We start from the raw sequence: 21,309 nt of genomic DNA, 5'->3' as shown, positions 1-21,309 counted from the left end.
CTCTAGTTTTTCCATTGCTGTCAAACATGTTATAAACTACTTCTGTGCTTTCATTTAAACAGATGTTAGTGTGTATAGTGATATCCCATTCAGAATCTTCTTTCCCCCAGGCCAAATAATCTCAGCATGCTCTCAAACAATACAGAGTATACAGACATGGAACTTTACATAAACGTGAAAATAAACATGGAACTTTACATAAACGTGAAAATGAACCGGGCCCATCAAACCGGGTTGACCGAGGTCCATTTTGAGAAGTCAAATAGTTAGCTCGCTTGCTTGGATTAGCCCTGCAGATAATTCCCAATCCCCATTATTAAACCATGAAATCTCAACAACAGTCAACAATTTGGGAAATAAATGAGTTTAAAGACAGACCTGTTGGCTCAGAATTTCCACTGCCACATTAAGATCCCCATCTGCAGCTGCTAGAGCAACTTCTACCTGTGTCTGTAACCCATACCAAGACATTTATTGACATTCATTCATTAAAGCAAGCATCAGCTATAATGCTGAACATAAAACTATGCTCCTCGATCCTAAAACATTTTTCATAACTAGCATTGCATTCTTCAACTCTACGAATATGAATCAAGCTAGTTAAGGAAAACGTATACTATATAGGATGGTTAGCTCATTTGATCAAGGAAAAGGAATTTTCAATTTTTTTACCCTTTCAAAGCCCATTGATACAAGCTTCTGGATTTCTTCTTCAGAAACAACATAATCCTGCACCCAAATGACAAGTAAACCAAGATATATGTGTAAATCAGATGAGCTGGAAGATGTTGAAAGGAAAACTCAACTTATTAATTAAAAGGACAAACCTGATGGTGCACAGGAACTTCTGCTGCAGCGACTGCTGTATTATTTAGGGTTGACCGCCTGAAAATATCAAGGAAATAGATAGTACCATTTTCCAGTCAAATGCATGCTTGGGAACTCTTAGAATAACAAACTAATGTAAAAATTCTGTTTTTGCACTATTTAAACATGACTCAGACCCGAGGTTAGGAGTGATGGGTTTACTGTCCAATTCACAAAAGTAAAGACATTCCTTTGTATTTGATAGCACATACAAGTTCTTTCCCTATCTCTAAACATGCCATCCCTAGTGATTAATCATAGGCAAGATAACTTTCCATCTTTACAACAAGCCATTAGTAGTGATTAATCATTAACAACGTTACTGCCATAATCACCATTACCACCACAACCACTACCATTATAACCTTTGCCACATCTGGAAAAAAATCACTCATGCATCTTAATCAACTTGAAAGACTATTGCGATAGTGTAACCTCAGTTTACATATCTTTTCTCACCAACGAGAAAACCTCTTCTGAATCCATTCAATATAAAAATGCATGAGTGAAAGAACAAGAAAGCCTTTACAAGTGATGAACTAACTACCAAATTTCTTGTAAACTGAAAAACACAATCCATGAACAGAAATAGCTCGTTAACCTAGAAGCAGGAAGTTTTCCTAGTACCTTCCATCAGATAACTGCTGTCCTGTGCCAATAACTGCCATGTCTGATGGATGTTCTGAGTTGCTATTATCCAAAAGTCTAACCTGTAAGTTTGATTCTGAATTAGCATCAGAAGCAGTATTTCGACCAGATCCAAGTGTTCTTCCCCTCCCAGGAAACATGTGACCGTCTTGTGCTGACTGCATTATTACAATAGGAAGTCATCAAATTCAATAACTTAATCTACATTCACCAAACACCGTGGGTTAAAGATTACAACGAAGTGTGCAATTTTAAAGATTGAATTGAAGGGTAAAACACCCTTAACACAAGTGGAAGAAAAAAAAAAACACAAAACCTGTGCAGATGTTTCCCTCTGTGGAATCCATGAAGACAAGTTTCTCCAGATACTTCCGGCAGAGAATCCACTGGTTAAGAATATATATCATTTTACGACTCTTATAGTACAAATAATTGTAGTCTGTTAAGAAACAGAAGGTGCTTAATTTATCAACAAGGAAACATTAAAAAACAAAAAGTATTACTTACCTAGACGCTGTACCTTGGCTTGAATATGTAGGGATGAAGGCTGAAGGATTCCCACCAGTGCACAAAATAAATTTAGGCCGCCTCACACAAGTTGACTGAAAACATAATATTTTAAAAGAACAACAATTAGACATCCATGCAAATTAGACATCAATGCAAATTATGAATGCATAGGTTGGAAAAGATAAAAGAATAATAGTAAGTTTCCAAATTGATCGATCATCAAAAGCAGTTTACTTACAAGCAACGAGGAGGCCTCAATTGTAGAATAGAAGGATGGTCCAGGAATGAGGAAATTGAATAATCCGTAAGTATCTGTAAAGACAAGACATAGCATAGTCACCAACTCCCTCGTATAACATGGCATAGCAAAATAGAAGAGGGGAATAATATTAGAATGGGAGAAAACTTACATGCAAAGCCAGACAAAATGCCACATAGGTGCCCCAGTAAAGAAACATTTGACATAACAACTTGGAACACTACCAGCAAGATCCATGCATACCTGAAACAGATATTTAAGTAAATATGTCAAAATATTACCAAAAATGGCGAAGTAAAATGAACAGAATTAGACATCACATAAGCATGTTACTGTAATTACCATTTAGCAGGTACGTTAAAGAGTCCAAAGACACTGCAGAGAGAAAAGTTTGTGAGTTAGTAGAACCCAATACATTTGTCAAGAATGAAAGAAAACAGGGAAAAGAATTCTAATGTGCAGCTGTGTATGTTGTGGACGTCTTAGCACCCATTTGTATGATCAAATACATGAAAGCTTCGGAATATCTAATTATTCTAGGTTAGGGAAAAGATAGCATTTGCAAAATTCTCACTCAGTGAAAAAACAAAATCATGGTATGTAATACATTTGAAATTAAACATTAGAAAACCCAACCTTCTAGACTGGTGTCCACTCAGACTTGTCTCTATCACAATCATAGAAAACAAGATTCCTGAGAAGCCTATTGCACATTCATTCATGAGAAACGGATCAGAGTGAATGGGATTATAGGCCACCAAAAGCGCAATCGTAAGATGAAATAGTGCATTGCTTATGGCCAATAGAAAGATTATGTACAACATGCGGACTGATCCCATGATTCTCTCCAACTCAGAACCCAAAGGAACCAATGCCATCATGTTGAACAATACATGAAGCACTGAACCATGAAAGATAATGGAGGTGAAAATCCTGTAGACTGAAATGGAGAACAGAAAGTGGCCATGAGATGTGTCAGATTGCATACAATAAAGGGTTATTATTTTTATCTATTAACATAACAAATCACCCAAATAATTTTTGTTGATTATTAAACATAAGCTAAATTGAGCTTTTGATTGACGAAAAAAAAAGAGAGATCAAAACGAGCAGCTGTTCAATTCTCTATTCGAGGCTTCAAATTGGGCCAGGCAGGTGACACAAAGATTGTGTTGTAGCTTGATAATAGAGGGACTAAAATACAGGTTGTAGCTTGATCATAAAAGATCACGATCTAGGGCAATACTAAATCGAAGAAACTACTGGCAGGTTTCTAGGCCAGTGTGCTGGACTTATACACAAAAGAACCCAAGGGAGCAACCAAAACAGCTAAGCAGTACTAATGGTGTTAAAGTCACTTAATTAATCTTATAATTTCAAACCTCCACATTCATGCAACAAATTATCTCCAATATTGGCGAAATAGTGACAACACCAGAATAATATAAAACATAATACAATAATCTTAATTTGTTTATTAGTATAAAGGACTACAAATCATAAGGTCTATTACCAAAATCATGTGAACTTGAACATAACTTGAAATGATGTTTGACAAACAAAAAAAAAATGATGGACCTCTGCTCTGTGGCAAAGTAAAATTTTAGTAGCATCATCAAAATTATAGAAATCAGAACAGAAGATGTTAAGTTGCACGATCCTCAAAAGTATCCAGAAGTGAAACATCAAGAATAATAGTGTGAGAATGAGGGGCAGGGAAGGGCATGTTTAACCCCAGGAAAGAGGCTGGAAAAATTGGACTTCTTTCCAATAACTAATAAATTCAAAACTGACCAATGAATGTACCAATCATGTCAGATTTCAGTTTCAAACAATTTACCTTGAAATCTTGATAGAACTGCAGAGGGCAAAAAGCATATTTCGTAAAAGGAGTCATATCCAACCAGGAGACAGATCAAGTAAATAGTTCCACACACGCCAACCACCGCAGAAGTAAGAAAAGGAATGCTCTCCCACCATTGCCCCAACCTCGTTTGCAGTCCTGCCTATACACCCAAACATAGAATCAATATGAAATTTACTAGAACACAAAATTAATTAGATATAAAAACAAACACACAAGCCATGAATGTCCAAGTAAATACTAATTTCAACATAAAAAACTAAATAAAGCAATCAATGGTCTATTTAAGTTCCATGATGTTGCAGCTGAACACAACAAAGACAAGCTCAAACATGAAAGTATATATGTACAATAAAGAACGAAGAAGAAGAAGAAGCAAGACACTCCTACCAGATCACTCATGAAAGCAGAGTACAAATGTAAATCAAATATCTGCCCATTTTTAGCAACAAAAAAAGTATCTGCATATTTTTAGCAACAAAAATTGAGAAGCTCAAAGCAACTAAATTCCATTGTTTAACATATTGCCAGTTTTCCAAGAAAAAAAATACCTCGTGCTGTACTTAACGAGATTCGAAATTTTCCGCATTTTCTCAGCAACCAAACAAAACATTAAGCGAAAACTATAACTATCTGAGAAATATGCGAAGTTGAAGTTAAAAACGAATGGGAAAGGGAGCTAGATCGGAGAGTTGAGAGATTTACCTCGGAAACGATGTTTGGCCTCATTTCTTCTTGCTGCTGCTGCTGCAGTTATGTGACTTGGTTTTGAAAAAACTTTAGTTGGAATAGTCTTGGAGAGCACCAAATCGCGTTTTTGTGTTTGCGTTGTGCAGGGATCTCGAACTCTCCATCCAAACCGTCTTTTCCAACTCGGATAGTGAAATACAGGCCGGTCGGGTCCATGAAACAAATCGTGGGTTGGGTTGAGAAGGCCCGCATTTATATTGGAACCCGGGTTAAATCCAAGAAGAAGGGTTCTCTTGTTTTAATGCTAATGGAATTTCTCTAATTTTGTTTTGATAAAGGAATTTCTCATTTGGAACATATTGTTTGAGTTGTATCTAAAATATCTATGTGAAGAGAGTAACTTCTTTGAATCTTCTCAAACAAGGAGTGCGAAGTTTCGAAAGTTTTCAGAGTTAGATCCCATCCTAACTCGAGAATAGTTCCGCCATTCAACACAAGACTCATATTCTTCAACCGAAAACGATACCCCATGCAGAAGCTCTGCACCAAAATTCATGTTTAAGGTCGTCTCTAATGCAGAAAGAATACTTTGGCTTGCCTAGAAGAGAACTATTGTAGAAGATGCAAATTGGTTTGAAAAATGTAGTATTTTGTACATAAAGTTTTCATTTCTTAGAATGCAGGAAATGTAGGCATCCGACAGTTACGATGAATTACACTATACATCCAACGATTGGTGTGAGGTTATGAGCAATGTCGCATAAAGTAATGACCTTCAGATATGCTACTCGAACTATCAATTTGGTTGAGCCCCTTAAACTTCTAAAACGTGCCAATTTGCCTTTAACGTCAAATTTGTCAATTTTTTCGTTAAATTTAAGGTTATTTTGTCCATTCAAATGAAACAAATTAACATGGAAGCATAACACTTTTCATCTCTCCTCTTTCTCTGTCCCTCCCATCTGCTTATGCGTTCTTATTCTGATGAGTGAGTGAGAGGAAGGAAACTCGAAGACTCTAAGCAAATAAAGAGATAATTGATATTTGTCATGATGCAAGTACTGATCAGAGGATGTAGATTTATCTTCCAATAAAGAAAAAAAAGAAGATACATTTCTATCCTGTGAAATTTTGGGCGATGCAAATACACATAACAAATCAAATTTGGCTTATAAATGTTGGGTGGGGAGTTGAAGAAACTGAAAAACAACTACAGATGATAAAACAGACTGGAGTAGCAATGTATACTGAACTGCTTTAGCCTGAATTGATCCCACATGACAGATTCTGAAATCATCTTTCTAGCATCCAGAATATGCCTAGCACGCGACACAGTTTGCTTCTCCAGCAGTTGAATCTGCAGACAAAAGTTCACCCATATAACCACGGTAACATTCCACCATCTAGAGCAGTTCAGAGTTCACAAAATACTCGGTCCTAATTAAGAATGAATATTATAACTATGCTCATAGCATGTGGAGATGACATTGAGAACAATAAAATTTATCACACTGAAAATGTAAGATTCCACTACATAATATTGAGTAGGAAGAAAGAAATTTCCCCCGACCAATCTATGCTTACCAGTTTAGGGTCACAAGAGAATAAAGAGTTCCTACTTCTCAACATCCCACCCTTCTAATCTCATCGCAGGATCATAGTTTGTGAATAGCCGAAACTCGTTTCCTAGTTTGCTAGAATGTTGAGGCCTAAAACCACATGGATGTAATCCCATGAGTTCAGCTGCTCTCTCTTTCTGCACCGCTCCTGCAAGTCATCATATAACAGTTAGTTGCAACAAACTGAAAGGTGCTAGCAATAACACTTGTTCAATTTCTGATTTCAAAAACAAAAATCTCATTGGTGAAATGTTTTAATCCTGTATTGTAGCGCAGTAATTACAGTGTCCTGTGCACGAATGGCAATATTCTTATTATGTTTTGCCAATTATATAGGAGGTAAATGTCTACCTGTGAGTAGAAGCAGGTAAGATTTTTCTGATCGTGCAAGAAATGAAACAGTTTGAGCGACTTTCTCCAAGCACTCCCGACTCTGTAAACACCAGTTATACTATATCAGCAATTTGTTCATAACCACAACTTCACAGTCCTAGCTATGAATACAGATTCGACCTCTATACGAGAGATGTAGAAAAAGCAATGCAGTCACCAAGCATGGTACAAACACAGTCACGAAAATGTATTTCGACGCTAGATCTTAATTCATACAGAGTGCATGAAGACTCAGATTCAAATTATTTTGCCACATAACACACATACCCATAAGTTATAACACTAAACCAAATGACATAAAGAAGCATAATTTTGCTCACCAGGTAAGGGGGATCAGCAACCACAATGTCAAAAGCATGCTTGAGCTCCAATGGCAAGTCTTCAGGTCGGTTGTAATCATAAAACGTGAAATCACTCCCGTACTGCTCAAACCGCTTGTCATACTCAAGCAGTTGCACAGGCACGTCAGAATCATTGTTCTGAAAATATAAATAAATAAATAAAAATCAGTAAAAACATAAATTTAAAAACAAACAAACATTAAATTAAAACCCAGAGAGCGAAAAGATGAAAGGGACCTTGAGGTAGGCGTAGAGTGAGGGGCAAGCGACGCAAGCAACCCTAGCGGCCGAGTCGGGGAGTGAGTTGCAGAGAATGAGGACCTCTTGGGCTAGGGTTTCGGCCGTGTGGGGGTCGTACCAGAACTGGCTCAGTCTCCAGTCTTCGGAGATGAGAGCTGGAGCTACCGAGTCTGCTGCTCGGCTCTCGGCGGCGGTGTCAGGTAAGGGCTGGCTTTGCTCCGCTAGGAACTCCTTGAGAGCTTCTAGGGCTTGAAGGCTTAGGGACGGTGGGTCGTCGTCGGCGGCGGCGGGCACGACGTCATCTTGGTGGTTGGAGAGTGAGTTGGGGAGGGTTTGGGCCGAGAGGTTTTGTTCCATTTTGGCAGGGTTTTCGAAAGGAGGTTGGTTTATTTTGTCACTTAATAAAATCCAGAATCAGATAAATAAAAAACGCAAATTACCAATATTACCCTCCACTAAACACTGTTATTTTTAGTAGGAGCTTTAATTACTTCGATGCAATTTTTTTTAGTACAAGCGATAGGGAGATTCGAGTCTCTGTCCACAGAGTCTGAGGCCAAAAGCTCAATCAACTGAGCTATTTCCCCACTCGCTACTTCACTACATCTCAATTGCTAGAATTGTTGATCAATTTTAAATGAGTTGGGTTTGTGTTTTTTTTCTGCTCATTATTAATATTTATCAAAAGCAATAACTAATTTCCCTTTGTTGGGTATGAAGATGACAGCTTATTTATACACAGAAATCTTCAGGAACCTCAAAGTTGCAGTTCAAGAGTGGTTTTTAGTAGACACAAGCATGCCAATAGTACCAGAAAATTGTTCAGGGAATTTCTGCATCTTCATGAATAGGAAAAATAAATTCTCAGGGAGGAAAAATACAAAATAAAATTCATTCAAGTCCTCTATATATGCAGCAAACTTCATGATCAGATTAGAGAAACAAAAGCAACATCTTCATTGACAGAAAAATGATATCTTGAATACACGTCAGCTTCATCCTCAGGCACATCTTTACAAGTCCCTGCAGTTGACTTGCCTTTACCTAAATTTTCAGGAGTCTCTAATCCTAACTACTACTAGTCCCCTCGGCTTCTAAAGGTCCACTTGTTTCTTTATCTCCATTCAGATCATCCCATTCCACTTCACCTAGTTCTACAGACTGAATCATCTTTTTATTAATATAATCCAACAATATCTCCTGAACACTTACGGGTATAACACACTTATCCCCGAGCTGTCTTATAAACTCCTTGGCTCCCTCCAGATCTGCTCTTTTCCTCATGAGTCGCAAACAGACAGCCAAAGCACTCTTGTTAGATGTCCACTGAGGCCCCTCATTCGAAAGCGCTCTCCTCATCAACTCAACTGCCTTCTCAGTTTGATTATGATCAAGATACTCTCCTGCCAAAGTAAACCATGACCCTGTACCCGGTTTCCCACCCTTAAGTATTACCCTGTTAAGAAAGGCTTCGGCCTTGTCAAAAAGGCCTCTTCTGGCATAAGCACAAATTAAGAAATTCGGTATACGAATATCAAAAGTTAAGTTCCTGGATTCCCATTCTTCGTAGATCTTCTCAGCACTTTCAACATCACTAAGCTTCAAGAATGAGGTTATTATGGCTATATAACCCTTATTGTATATTTTCATGTGCTTGCTGTAAAGTTCCCAGAGTCTCACAACATCATCTTTCTTCCCTAGTACTGCATATTGAGTCATAAGGTACTCATATGCTTCCCTCTGTCTTTCAGAGCTTGATATCAGTTTTTCAGACTTCTCTAGCATTTCCAAAGCCTTTTCCACATTTCCTACTTTCACATAACCATTTGCCGCAACGGAATAACTAGTCCAATTCAACTGGAACCCAGGATTGGATTCCCATTCTGCCAGAACCTTGTCAATTCCCTCATGATCAGAAGCAGCAGTATATGCACTGAGACGGATCCCATATGTGAATCTGTCACAACCGATGCCACTCTCTTCCATTACATTCAGCAGAACGTCAAATTTATCAGTGTTTCCAGTCTTATAATACAAACTGAGCAAAACGTTATAAGCCAAAGATGTCCTGGCGAACCCCAGATCCCTCATCTTCTCCACGGTGGCCTCGGCTTTTTCCACAAGTTTTACATGGGCATAGCAGTTGAGGAGAGTACAGTAAACCTCGCGAGCTTTCAATTGTTTTGGAATGTTTTCAAAATAATTCTCAGCTTGTTCAATTCCATGAACTTTTGAAATCAAGTCCAGCCGGATGGCAACATCAGCCTTCATAAGGCTGAAGTACCTTTTGTCAGTCATCCACATAGATATCTGAGAATCAATAAACCAAAAAAAAATTTCAGAATCTGGGGTTGCCAACATACCATACAATCTCTCTTCAGAAATCCAAATATGAAGAAGATGAAAAAGATGAAAACTTTGCTACTTGGGCTGAGTTATTTTGAAGTCTATATAGCATTGCTCTCACCATTAGCAGTCTAAATCCTCCAAATTACAATGAAAGCACTCCCATTTAGCAGTTAAGCTAACAGAATTAAGCTACTCTATAGCATAGTTTGAATTTCAATCCATTCACAATTCAATTTTACCGAGTTGAACATAATATTTGATAAATTAAAGATAAAAAAACCAAATAAAGACCCTAAATTAATTCCATTTCCACACTTTCTGAGCAACCAAACAGAAATTAGTACCTACCTCAAGAGCGTGCTTATATTTCTTGAATTCTCTGAGCTCCTTGATTATGGTGACGAGGTCATCTTTCTCTGCGTTTCCGCCTTCTTCGATCCATTCGTCGAGAATCGGCAAAATGGATGTATTGCGATCTCCGACTCGAGAAATCCGACGGTAGAGGTCGTTCAGGGCACCATTCCAGTACTTTCTATGATGATATGTGGGATCTGTAGCCGTCGAGTACAGAGAAACGCCCGGTACGTTTCGGAAACCGAAACGAGAATGCAAATTGAACAGCGAACTGAAGCGAGAATGCTTCATTGAGAGAGAGAGAGACACGTTTCGGAAACCGAAACGAGAATGCAAATTGAACAGCGAACTGAAGCGAGAATGCTTCATTGAGAGAGAGAGAGAGAGATGGGTTTAATACTGGATGATGCAGTGGAAATGATAAACGACGTCGTATTTGGGCTTTCAATAAGCAATACATAAATAAATAAAATATTACATTTTTAAAGAAAAAACAAATTCACTATAAAAGAAAAACCTTTGAGAACCCTAGTGCCCTGAACGCAGAAGCACGCATTTTTTTTCTCCCCTTGACGCAGCCGCGAACGCTCCTTCTCGTCACTTTTCCATTGAAGACTCTCTCTGTACCGAAGGTGAATTTCTCACTCTTCTGTAAATACTTAATCTTCAAAATTGTTATTTCCAATCTTTGTTTGCATTCTTCTTTACTTTTATTGAGCGATTTATTCTCTGAAACTTTCAATCCTGTTTGCGTTTTTGGCTGGATTAGTTACTCAACCCAAAACTCATAAATTCAGATTACTGTATGCCTGTTATTATGTTGCTTTTAGATCTTAAAAATAAGATGAGAAAAGTGTTCATGGAATTAGGGAATTATATCAAACTTTCATGACTGTATAAATCAAGATTTATGCTCATTATTTGTTTAGGGAATTAGATCTGGTTGATTGCAGCTTTCCTTATGGCATCAATCAAAGTGGAGATTTATGGGGAAAAAAGAAGTTATTACTTATGTTCTGTTTGTGTTCATGTACATTGAAAATTGTAATTACCTTGTAGTTGGCTTTTGTTTGGTGGTGTTTCGGTTTGATTTACTAGTGTGGTATGGAATTGAAGTGTGTTTTGTAGGACAATTTTTGGTGCTGCTGTATAATTTTGATATTTTTCGAGGATTCAGTTGTCGGAAAATAAGATGAAATTATGATACTCTAGTTATTTCTTTGCTCTGATTTTGTAGTTTATAAAACTTGTGTTCTATTTCCAATGGTAATGATTAATTGAATAGTCTGGCCTCTTGACTTTGTTGCTTTCCATTTTACCACCCTCGCGGCGGCAGAGTGCTACAAGAGTGTTCTCTTGCTAATTTTCCTTTTGTATTTGCGTGTAGAATGGACTCCACTGTGAAGCATGCTGTGGTGGTGAAAGTTATGGGTCGGACTGGATCTCGTGGGCAGGTGACTCAAGTTAGAGTCAAGTTTCTCGATGACCAGAACCGGTTCATCATGAGGAATGTCAAGGGACCAGTGAGGGAGGGGGATATCCTTACCTTGCTCGAGTCTGAGAGGGAGGCTAGAAGGTTGCGTTGATCGGAGATGGCTCTTGTTTGTTGATGCTTGAACTTCAAAGTTTTGGTTACTTGCAAGCAACTGGTGTTTATGATGGTGAATGGCAGTTGTGTTGCCAATCTCTGTTCTTATTTTTTTTAGTTTATGTGTCTTGGTATTTACTAGCAACGTAGACTTGATTGTTCTGATGAGAGTTCTTTATGGAATCTTGCTAAACTTCTATGTCGGAAAAAAGCCCTAGGTTTTGTTTGAACGAGTAACAAGTATTCCTGGTTTCTGTGTCAAATCTTTGATTTCCTTCTTCCCTGAGCTCTTGGGTATTGAGTAACAAATCTGATCGGGCGACGAAGACTGTTGTTGTCTCAATAGTTTGCTGCTATTTCAAAGTTGAAATTTTAATAAATCATTGCGAAATCATGTAGATTCTCCTAAAGTCCCGACTTTATCTGCTGGATGCAAGGAGTGAAAATCATGATGTCTTTAGGCTTTAATATTTTTTGAAAGAGGAAAAACATCATATGGTTCTAGCATATGGTGGAAGTCATGACTCATAAGCAAGTGAAAAGCAATTATATATATGAACAAAGAGGCCGAAATTTTATAAAACTCGTACAAAAGCAATTCTAGAAACTTCTATCAGTGTAAGAAGATTTATGCGATCACTACAAACATAAACATTCTTAAACTTAATTGTTGACAGATAGACCACATTGTTGTACAATTAATTTTAGGGCAGCGTTCGAGATAAAAAGGGATGATATCTTCAGCAGCATACAAGCGATGATTATTTTCATCTACTGTAGTAAGTATGGCCACCGAAGAGCCTTGTGCATATAGCCAACAAGTAAAGCAAAAATAAGTCATAATAGATTTTTATTTTTATTTGTAAAGAAGCATGAGAAACCCACCAACATCAACTTGTGAAAAATGTAGCGAACTACTAGCTAGGTGTAACACGACATGATGGCTTGACTAATCCACTTATATTGTAATACACGTATTTATTTATCTATGTTATACTCTCCATAACATATGAACTTTGTGTTACACATGCCACTATATTATATCATATAAGTTCCTATAACATGCTATCAACTAACAAAATTGCATATTGGACTCATATATTTTATTGAATGAAACATTGTTTTGTGAAAAACATATATAGAGCTTTGATTTTGATCTTTTTACATGAAACTCAGACTTTAGGAACTTAAGTATAACTCATGCGATAATCCCTCTTATTCCAAACAATAAAAACCAGAGAGAGAGATTGATATGAAGTTTTGATGAATCTCAAACATTGTAATCTTAAAAATAAAATAAAATAAAATAAAAACGAAAAGACCCTACTACCCTTAAAGGATCTTAAGGTAATTTTCAGGTCAGTCCTGCTTATAAACACAAACTAGGTTTTTTCTGTGTTCAGCACCACTCTGTACAAGCTCTCTCGCATTCTCGTCTGAAGGTCCAACCTCCGATAAAGAGGTAAGCTTTATCATCCGTCGTTGTTACTTACAATGAAATTCCTTTTACATTTTATACTTGAATTATTAATTGAACTAAGAAATTAAAAATCACAACCTACCTGTTTTTCAATTTAACACTCTTAACCTTAGATCTTCGATTGCGTTATGCAGAGCCATGTCTGTTGCAGTGGAACCAACGGCACCAACGCCACAAACGGCACCAACGGCACCAACGGTACCAATTGAACCTCACCTTGACGTGAAGCTGTTCAACCGCTGGAGCTTCGACGATGTTCAGGTTTGTAACCATTACTTCCAATTTTGTGCATTTCAATATCATGAATGGAATTTTATGGGGTTTTAAATGTATACATTGATTATAGATTTGCTATTTGTTCAATATCGATTAAGTTAGCTGGAAGTAGATAAAATTTATTTTGAAAAAAGATCCCATAAATTTCTTTCCCTGTGCTTTAATTTCTGGGTTCTATTCTTTAATTGATTTAGTTTTAGTCTTTTCTCATTAGATGTAATGAATCAGATGAGCTGGGGTTGATTTTGATAAAAGTAATTTAGCTCGAATCTAATTCTTCGCTGTATGTTTTAGTGATTCATTTGTTTTAATGTAGCTGTAATTTGAGCTCTTAAATACTGTGTCTAGATGCATGTTTCCCCTGTTGGGTAGTCGGAAGAAAACATAGCGTATATGTTGCTAAATGTCGGTAATTGGGACTGGCTTTTGTTAGGTTTTAGATTTGTAATAAGTGCATCCTGTGTGTCCTTGTGTTGATTTGATTCACAGTAGGTGTAACTTAGTAGGCTAATGCTAACATTTTTTTTCTTATTGTTTGGTGCCCTTTGCTTCATATCTACACTGATTTTAAGTTTTTTCGTGTTTTTTTTAAAATAATTTGTTTGGTGCCCTTGGCTTCATATCTACACTGATTTAAGTTTTTTCGTGTTTTTTTAAAATAATTTATTTTGGTAAAGTTTTATGGACGTTTAGATAATTTTCATATGTGTTAGACAAATACTCAAATCTATTTCCCTTATATTTTTAAAATGATAATCATTTTATTTGTAACATATAGGTCAGTGACATTTCACTGGCGGACTACGTTGGAGTTGTCCCAGCCAAGCATGCAACTTATGTACCTCACACTGCCGGGAGGTACTCAGTCAAACGATTCAGGAAAGCCCAGTGCCCTATAGTGGAGAGGCTTACAAACTCACTCATGATGCACGGCAGGAACAATGGGAAGAAACTTATGGCTGTAAGGATCATTAGGCATGCAATGGAAATTATCCATTTGCTGACTGATCAGAATCCCATTCAAATTATTGTTGACGCTGTTGTTAATAGGTAAGTGGATTTAAATTTGTTATTATATTCCTCATAGTAATTGCATACTTGCCTTGTGCTTAAGGTCTTTAGAAGGTATTGATCTTGGAGGGGAACCTCAAGTGGTCTTTTAATAAAATTGATCCTGATTACTTTCTGATTTTGGAAGTCTTCTGGGTACCATAACCACAATGGATGGTGACCCTTATGGAAATACAGATTCTAATTGTATGTCTTCTTTGTGACCATCAGTGGTCCACGAGAAGATGCAACTCGTATTGGATCTGCTGGAGTTGTTAGGCGTCAGGCTGTGGATATTTCACCTTTGAGACGCGTGAATCAGGCTATCTATCTCCTTACAACTGGTGCTCGTGAATCTGCTTTTAGAAACATCAAAACTATTGCAGAATGTTTGGCCGACGAACTGATTAATGCTGCAAAAGGTTCATCTAACAGGTACTGATTAATTATTTTCGTATAATTGTGATTTTCTCCAAAAGCTCATCTATCTCATTGTTTATTTCTGTTTTGTTATGTTTAGTTTAGTCTGATTTCGTTTTCTTCAACTTGATACTTTTCTGACTATTGGTTGGTCTGTTTGTGCTCAGTTACGCTATAAAGAAGAAGGATGAGATTGAAAGAGTTGCCAAGGCCAACCGTTGAGGGGCTGCTGAAACCTACGAGCATCTTGTCATTTGCTGTTCAAAGGAAGATCCAAATGATCTTACTGTGCGAGTTCCTATTTTTCAAGATTTTTAGCTAGTTCTGTTTTGTTTCATGAAAAATGGCCGATGTATGTTTTTCTCATATTTTTTGTTTAATTTCTAGGATGTGACCAAGACAATATCTAGAATTGGAAAAAATATGAATGGAAGAACCGGAGCTACAAATATTTCTAAAATTCGTGTTGTTCCTTTTGCTCTCCTCTAATTGACATTTGACCTTCTGAAAGTGCACAAAATTTTCCTTGCACAATGTGAAACTCTCATGTATCACGATCATATTCACAGTTAAGGAAACCCATATCATCTCAAGTGAACTGGCCAATGGGTGTTAATTGAGTTTTCCCCACTCTCCCTTCCTAACTTTGGCAACAACAAAAAAGAGGAACAATTGAGCAACATATTGACCAAATCCATCTCGGAATATTCGAGAAAGAAAAAGCTTCTGTCAACGTGACACTTGCCATGGCCTTCAAAGGGGTTCAAGGGGGTGGGTATCAATCGGCCGAATTGATGAAACTGACCGATCTAAACCGTAATTATCGGTTTGGTTTGATTTTGATTAAAAAAAAGTCGAACGGTTTAAAATAGAATGGCAAGTGATATTAATATTAAGAAAAAGTCAAATGATTTGATTTTGATCTAAACCAAATTGATGAAACCAACCGATCTAAACCTAGTTGCATTAGTTTATACTTTATTGATATTAATTGGTTAGTTTCAACATATCCAAAGCGGATATTGAAGAGAGATAAATTTCACAATAAATCAATATGAGATTTCAATTTTTTCTTCTTATTTTTGTGTGGAAATGTTTGCCTTTGATCTAACTCGTTCTCTCGAGTGAAACTTGTTGGAGGAACAACAATCAATGTTATTCTAATAATTTAATTAAACAACAAATAGAATTATGAAATTAAATATGGCAGTAGATTAAAAACTGACCGTTCTTGCAGAAAGAGAGGCTTGCATAATTGCAATGTCCTTGAAATAGAATTTCACCCCTACTCAATGCTTGTAGTTCTGCAGGTGTTTGCTATAGCAGGATACAACTATTTAAATCAAAGTCCTAGCACTAGGGCTTTGATTTTTGGCGAAATTTGTGTGTTTATCTTTGAGGCTATACAAGAATGATGATATGAATGTTCTCTGTGAAGTTGATGTAATTGTATAGATGCAGGGCTTGTGTTTAAATAGAGTGGCTGATACATATCCTAACAGGTATCGGATAAGGACAAACTCAATCAAACAAAAACATTATATGATATTTGAATTTTATAAATAATTAAAATAAATAATTAGTTGATTACCTAATCGGGTTTAATTTAAATACAGAATTAAATAATTAGAAATTGACCTAACTAATTAGGCATTTAATCACATGCCATACCCACAAATTCACTCAATTGTGCCACTTGCATAGCCAATACAAACTATTTTATTTCCAAGAGTAAGTCTTATAAAGACCTCCAAGGCTAGTGTTCCAATGTGGGAACTCAAACATATTTGCAATGCCTTGCAAAACCAACAGAACTAAATTATGTTACTGCACACATTATTTGTCGTATGGAATTGCATGCTTAGTTGGAGTGTTCTTGGTAATTGCTTCACTTTTCAAACAACACCTTACATGAAGAATACTACATCCTCTCTTCCTACTATACCCATAAATATTTGTTTGAAATTGTTGTTCTGCTTGGCAAAGGGATTGCAAAATTACCATCTTCCATTTTTGTTACAACAAGTGAAAACTAATCTTTGCCACTCACATTCTTTCATAGTTAGTAAAATACGGAACGAAAAAAATATGAATAAAATAAGAATGTGTTTTTTTTCTGCAAAATACTATTTATAGAAAGAAAAAAAGGGACTAGACTACTTTTTATATATAAACTATAATAACGCCGCGCGGCTATACTACTTTTTATATATAAAAAAACTGTAGTAAGGCCGCACGGCTATACTATTTTTCTTAAACAAATCAGGGTATCGCCTAGCGGCTATACTATTTAAAAAATAAAAATAAAAAGACCCGAGTACAGCCTGCCGGCTATACTTTTTTTGGTTAAAAAAACCAGTATAGCCGCCCGGCTATATTATTTATAGAAAAAAAGATGGAAGGCCGCCCGGCTATACTATTTTTCTTATAAAAAAACCAGAGTATCGCATAGCGGCTATACTATTTTAAAAATAAAAATAAAAAGACCCGAGTACAGCTTGGCGGCTATACCATTTTTGGTTTTTTAAAAATACTGTATAGCCGCACGGCTATATTATTTATAGAAAAAAAGATGGACCCGCCGAGTGATTAGTTGTCCACGTGGCAAAACAAGTATAGCCGGGCGGTGATACTATTTTTTTTTAAAAAATTACCAGAGTCAAGATGCACGGTGATACTATTTAGTTAAAAAAAGGGCCCACATGTCAAAAACGGTATATTCACCCGGCTATATCATTTGTTAGGAAAAGGACCCGCCTAGAAAGCACGTATAGCCTTGCGGTTAAATAAAAACCAGATTATAGCCGCACGGCTATACTCAGTCAAACTACCGTTAAAAAAATTAATAAGTTCGGTTTATAAATAAAATAACAAAATATAAATAAAAAATTGGGAAACCCAACAACCTCTATGTCATTTTATTAAAAAAACAGAGTATAGCCGCCCAGCTATACGATTAAAAAACAAAAACTGTAGTAACGCCGGTCGGCTATACTATTTTTTTTTAAAAATAAATATAAAAAAGCCGAGTATAGCCGCACAGCGGTACTATTTATAGAAAAAAAAGAGGAACGTGCCTAGCGATTAGGCGCCCACGTGTCAACACAAGTATCGCCGCCCGGCTATACTATTTTTAGTAAAGCCGGGCGGCTAAACGATTTTTTAAAATAAAAAAACCAGAGTATAGCCGCTCGGCTCAACGATTTTGAAAAATACCAGATAGTATAGCCGCATGGCTAAACGATTTAGTGCCAAAAAAAAAGGGACTCACGTGTCAAATAAAGTATAGCCGCGCAGCTTCTATGATCATATTTGAAAAAATGAAATAAAAGCAAAAAACAGAGGATATGATTTTTTAACAAAACAAAAACAAAAACAAAATGAGGAAGGGTAAAATAGTAAACGTAACCTAAAACCCAAACCCTAGCTGATTAAAGACTTTTTCCTCTCTTTCACCCCCTGCCCTGCGCCGTTCTCTTGTCTTGAGCGTTTCAGAACCCACTCCAGGCGCCATTTTCTCCTTCTTCTCCAAGCTTCTGAAACTCCAACCTCCAGGTCAGTGGTTACCTCTCTCACCCATCTCTGCTACTTCCTCGGGTAGATAAGATTGTGCTAGGGTTTTGGGGTGGGTTTATTGTTTTGAATGTAAGAGAGCCATACAGTTATTTGTATTTTGTTATTGATGGCTTATTTTTTTTTTTTTTTATGCTTCTTGCATACTGATTTTGCTGCACATAGATAAAGCTAAAAGTATTAAAAGAAACAAGAATTCGGCTTGAAATTTTTTGTTGGGTTTGTGAATTGAGCTATGAAACTAAGAATCACAAAATTTTGAGGTTTCACTTTTGCTTCTTCCTTTTTTTTTTTAATGTTAATTTTTATTTTAAAAAAGAAGAAGCTTGATTCAATGTTTTCCCTAATCTCATTTTTTAATTATACATTACTCTATTCACTTTGATATGGAATTCTCATAATTGAAAAATTAATTTGCAGCTTTGATTCTAGTCCCCACATTGTTAACAAATTTTAACAGGTTTTGTTGCTCTAATTGTGTTTATACAGAACCATGGCTGCTCCTGCCGTAGATGCTCCTGTTGCAGCTGCTCCTGTCGTAGCTGCTCATGTTGTGGAACCAACGGAGCCTCACTTTGACGTGAAGCTGTTCAACCGCTGGAGCTTTGATGATGTTCAGGTATCTGGAGTTTGTTTTGCTTTTACTTGATTTAATTCTACTTTCGATATCTGTTATGAATTAGACGAACTAAGGTTGAGTTTGGTAAACATACGTTTAGCTGGTTGGTTAGGAGCCAAAGATAGGCGTCCTTGCATTTCCTTGTTGGGTTGTAAGTATCATAATGTATTTGTTGCTCAACCTCAAGATGTGTAATTGGGACTTGCTTTTGTAATTTAAACATCTCTGTGGCCTCTTTGTGTGGACGTCTTGTGTTTCAGATTCACTGTAGGTGTAACTTAGTAGGCTAAAGTTTATTGTTATTATTATTGTTTATTGCACTTGTTTTGGTCACATGTATTTGGTGCCCTTCCTGAATATGCGGATCGATAAAATGAAGTTTATGTCTGCTTCAGTTAAATTCATATGTGGGTCAAATATTTTCCTGGCTATTAAGTATTTATATTGATTAATTGGTATTTATGTGTCAAATTGTTTTTATTTTTTTTAAATGCTGACTAAATCTTTCATTATCAATAATTTGATAATATTATCGTTTCACATTTTCAAACATATAGATTAGTTTGTTGTATTAATTTGTTCATCACATCTACTAATGGTAATATGTAATTTGCAATGTATAGGTCAGTGACATTTCATTGGCAGACTACGTTGGAGTGGTACCTGCCAAGCATGCAACCTATGTACCTCACACTGCTGGGAGATACTCAGTCAAACGATTCAGGAAGGCTCAGTGCCCTATTGTGGAGAGGCTTACTAACTCACTCATGATGCACGGCAGAAACAATGGAAAGAAACTCATGGCTGTCAGGATTATCAGGCATGCTATGGAAATTATCCATTTGCTGACTGATCAGAACCCCATTCAAGTTATTGTTGATGCTGTTGTTAATAGGTAAGTGGATGCAGATTTGTTATTATATTTATCATAGTAATTGCATACTTGCCTTGTGCTTAGTCCTTTTTTCATATTGGAGGGGACGCCCAAGTGGCCTTTAATATAATTTCTCCTGATTATATGTTGATTTTTTTATATCTCCTTAAATTGATCAAACATTTTTTCTTTTCTTTTGTATGTCTGCTTTGTGCTGATCAGTGGTCCACGTGAAGATGCAACTCGTATTGGATCTGCTGGAGTTGTTAGGCGTCAGGCTGTGGATATCTCACCTTTGAGACGTGTGAATCAAGCTATCTATCTCCTCACAACTGGCGCTCGTGAGTCTGCTTTTAGAAACATCAAAACTATTGCAGAATGTTTGGCTGATGAACTTATTAATGCTGCCAAAGGTTCCTCTAACAGGTAGTGATTGATGGCCTGCTTTCTAAGCGCTTATTTTCTTATTACTTATTATTCTCAGCCAAAGCTCTTTTATCTCCGAGTTTATTTCCATTTTTGCTATGTAGTCTGATTTAATTTCCTTCCCTTGATTCTTTGTTTCTTTTGTGTGCAGTTATGCGATCAAGAAGAAGGATGAGATTGAAAGAGTTGCCAAGGCCAACCGTTGAGGGGCTGCAGAAAACTATGGTGGCAACAAGGAGAATTTTGTCTGCGTTTGTTTGTTTTCTCATTATTTAGTGATTGTTGGATTTACCCTTTGAATATGAGAGATGTCTCTGACCTTTTATGTTGATGATCCTCTAGTTTTATGTGGTTGGATGTTGTGGTTGACTCGAATTTTATTTAGATTAATGTTACTTTGACATTCATGCGTTTGTTTTTTAGAGTGATTTTACCTCTATGGTTTCCTCTGAGGTGACCCTGAAGATTTCCTTAGTTGTCCACAAGTAATAAAATGGACCCTAAGCAGCGACCCTTTTTCTTTTGGAATGCCTACCATGTTAATAGTGCTGTTGCCTCGTATGGAAGCTACCATGGCACAATTGTCTTACCGCCACACCCTCTTTTGAAGGGTCGTAATGTGAAGGGTGTCGGACGGAGGGTATGATTTTCCTAGTTCCTCTCATGTTAAAAAGGTACTACAAAATGAGAGGGATGCTGCTTCAATTTTGAACTATTGAGCAAAATGGTTGGTGAGGACCGTCTTTGCAATATAGAAAACATCAAAACTCTCATTTTCTTGAGTGACCAACTAATTACTGATGTTGCTCTATAAAAAAACAAACTAGTTAGCAGTGTAGCGTACTTATGTTCTAATGTTGGAAAAAGTT

The 21,309-nt window shown here is 36.7% G+C and overlaps 6 protein-coding genes across 7 annotated transcripts; 3 read left to right on the top strand and 3 right to left on the bottom strand.

Annotated features, from left to right (window-relative positions):
• Window positions 1–27: 27 nt before the first annotated feature.
• On the bottom strand, window positions 28–5,014 carry RBL15 (RHOMBOID-like protein 15). 2 transcript variants are annotated; one of them, XM_021948802.2, is made up of 13 exons: window positions 4,854–5,014; window positions 4,125–4,290; window positions 2,921–3,224; window positions 2,627–2,659; window positions 2,436–2,527; window positions 2,264–2,337; window positions 2,023–2,117; window positions 1,832–1,901; window positions 1,495–1,673; window positions 828–885; window positions 673–729; window positions 379–450; window positions 28–290 (listed from the first exon to the last, which is right to left on the bottom strand). In XM_021948802.2, the coding sequence occupies exons 1-13, from the start codon at window positions 4,875–4,877 to the stop codon at window positions 285–287; spliced, it is 1,230 nt and encodes a 409-aa protein (XP_021804494.1). In that variant the 5' UTR covers window positions 4,878–5,014; the 3' UTR covers window positions 28–284. The 2 variants fall into 2 exon arrangements, with proteins under 2 accessions (XP_021804494.1, XP_021804493.1); XM_021948801.2 differs by lacking the exon at window positions 28–290 and having other exon boundaries at window positions 367–450.
• Window positions 5,015–5,856: 842 nt separating this feature from the next.
• LOC110748825 (nucleic acid binding / methyltransferase) lies at window positions 5,857–7,834 on the bottom strand. The gene is made up of 5 exons (XM_021948791.2): window positions 7,429–7,834; window positions 7,171–7,329; window positions 6,809–6,890; window positions 6,423–6,605; window positions 5,857–6,195 (listed from the first exon to the last, which is right to left on the bottom strand). Exons 1-4 carry the CDS (start codon window positions 7,786–7,788, stop codon window positions 6,454–6,456), a joined length of 753 nt encoding a protein of 250 aa, XP_021804483.1. The 5' UTR covers window positions 7,789–7,834; the 3' UTR covers window positions 5,857–6,195; window positions 6,423–6,453.
• Window positions 7,835–8,230: 396 nt separating this feature from the next.
• Window positions 8,231–10,519, bottom strand: LOC110748828 (pentatricopeptide repeat-containing protein At2g20710, mitochondrial-like). Its single transcript, XM_021948793.2, has 2 exons — window positions 10,129–10,519; window positions 8,231–9,741 (listed from the first exon to the last, which is right to left on the bottom strand). The coding sequence occupies exons 1-2, from the start codon at window positions 10,501–10,503 to the stop codon at window positions 8,500–8,502; spliced, it is 1,617 nt and encodes a 538-aa protein (XP_021804485.2). The 5' UTR covers window positions 10,504–10,519; the 3' UTR covers window positions 8,231–8,499.
• An 88-nt stretch (window positions 10,520–10,607) lies between these two features.
• On the top strand, window positions 10,608–11,985 carry LOC110748829 (small ribosomal subunit protein eS28). Its single transcript, XM_021948794.2, has 2 exons — window positions 10,608–10,766; window positions 11,522–11,985. Exon 2 carries the CDS (start codon window positions 11,523–11,525, stop codon window positions 11,718–11,720), a length of 198 nt encoding a protein of 65 aa, XP_021804486.1. The 5' UTR covers window positions 10,608–10,766; window position 11,522; the 3' UTR covers window positions 11,721–11,985.
• Window positions 11,986–13,046: 1,061 nt separating this feature from the next.
• On the top strand, window positions 13,047–15,408 carry LOC110748817 (small ribosomal subunit protein uS7-like). Its single transcript, XM_021948775.2, has 5 exons — window positions 13,047–13,184; window positions 13,337–13,463; window positions 14,257–14,528; window positions 14,760–14,963; window positions 15,116–15,408. The coding sequence occupies exons 2-5, from the start codon at window positions 13,341–13,343 to the stop codon at window positions 15,168–15,170; spliced, it is 654 nt and encodes a 217-aa protein (XP_021804467.1). The 5' UTR covers window positions 13,047–13,184; window positions 13,337–13,340; the 3' UTR covers window positions 15,171–15,408.
• A 2,936-nt stretch (window positions 15,409–18,344) lies between these two features.
• Window positions 18,345–20,862, top strand: LOC110748816 (small ribosomal subunit protein uS7). Its single transcript, XM_021948774.2, has 5 exons — window positions 18,345–18,503; window positions 19,011–19,140; window positions 19,764–20,035; window positions 20,237–20,440; window positions 20,592–20,862. The coding sequence occupies exons 2-5, from the start codon at window positions 19,015–19,017 to the stop codon at window positions 20,644–20,646; spliced, it is 657 nt and encodes a 218-aa protein (XP_021804466.1). The 5' UTR covers window positions 18,345–18,503; window positions 19,011–19,014; the 3' UTR covers window positions 20,647–20,862.
• Window positions 20,863–21,309: the final 447 nt, after the last annotated feature.

Source organism: Prunus avium, chromosome 7 (genome assembly GCF_965620075.1).
Source record: "Prunus avium chromosome 7, drPruAviu1.hap1.1, whole genome shotgun sequence".
Lineage (NCBI taxonomy): Eukaryota > Viridiplantae > Streptophyta > Magnoliopsida > Rosales > Rosaceae > Prunus > Prunus avium.
This window is presented reverse-complemented; position numbering and strand designations above follow the sequence as displayed.

What these genes read in the sequence shown, in the direction of transcription:
- LOC110748817 (XM_021948775.2), top strand. Translation starts at nt 13,341, where the DNA reads ATGTCTGTTGCAGTGGAACCAACGGCACCAACGCCACAAACGGCACCA. An exon ending in GTTGACGCTGTTGTTAATAG is followed by an intron (nt 14,529 to 14,759) that starts GTAAGTGGATTT and finishes TGTGACCATCAG; the next exon opens with TGGTCCACGAGAAGATGCAA. An exon ending in GCAAAAGGTTCATCTAACAG is followed by an intron (nt 14,964 to 15,115) that starts GTACTGATTAAT and finishes GTTTGTGCTCAG; the next exon opens with TTACGCTATAAAGAAGAAGG.
- LOC110748829 (XM_021948794.2), top strand. Translation starts at nt 11,523, where the DNA reads ATGGACTCCACTGTGAAGCATGCTGTGGTGGTGAAAGTTATGGGTCGG.
- RBL15 (XM_021948801.2), bottom strand. Translation starts at nt 4,877, where the DNA reads ATGAGGCCAAACATCGTTTCCGAG. An exon ending in AGTGGACACCAGTCTAGAAG is followed by an intron (nt 2,660 to 2,920) that starts GTTGGGTTTTCT and finishes TTCTCTCTGCAG; the next exon opens with TGTCTTTGGACTCTTTAACG. An exon ending in TTGAGGCCTCCTCGTTGCTT is followed by an intron (nt 2,118 to 2,263) that starts GTAAGTAAACTG and finishes TTATGTTTTCAG; the next exon opens with TCAACTTGTGTGAGGCGGCC.
- LOC110748816 (XM_021948774.2), top strand. Translation starts at nt 19,015, where the DNA reads ATGGCTGCTCCTGCCGTAGATGCTCCTGTTGCAGCTGCTCCTGTCGTA. An exon ending in GTTGATGCTGTTGTTAATAG is followed by an intron (nt 20,036 to 20,236) that starts GTAAGTGGATGC and finishes TGTGCTGATCAG; the next exon opens with TGGTCCACGTGAAGATGCAA. An exon ending in GCCAAAGGTTCCTCTAACAG is followed by an intron (nt 20,441 to 20,591) that starts GTAGTGATTGAT and finishes TTTTGTGTGCAG; the next exon opens with TTATGCGATCAAGAAGAAGG.
- LOC110748825 (XM_021948791.2), bottom strand. Translation starts at nt 7,788, where the DNA reads ATGGAACAAAACCTCTCGGCCCAAACCCTCCCCAACTCACTCTCCAAC. An exon ending in CACTCTACGCCTACCTCAAG is followed by an intron (nt 7,330 to 7,428) that starts GTCCCTTTCATC and finishes TTATATTTTCAG; the next exon opens with AACAATGATTCTGACGTGCC. An exon ending in TTGCTGATCCCCCTTACCTG is followed by an intron (nt 6,891 to 7,170) that starts GTGAGCAAAATT and finishes TGGTGTTTACAG; the next exon opens with AGTCGGGAGTGCTTGGAGAA.
- LOC110748828 (XM_021948793.2), bottom strand. Translation starts at nt 10,503, where the DNA reads ATGAAGCATTCTCGCTTCAGTTCGCTGTTCAATTTGCATTCTCGTTTC. An exon ending in AATATAAGCACGCTCTTGAG is followed by an intron (nt 9,742 to 10,128) that starts GTAGGTACTAAT and finishes ATTGATTCTCAG; the next exon opens with ATATCTATGTGGATGACTGA.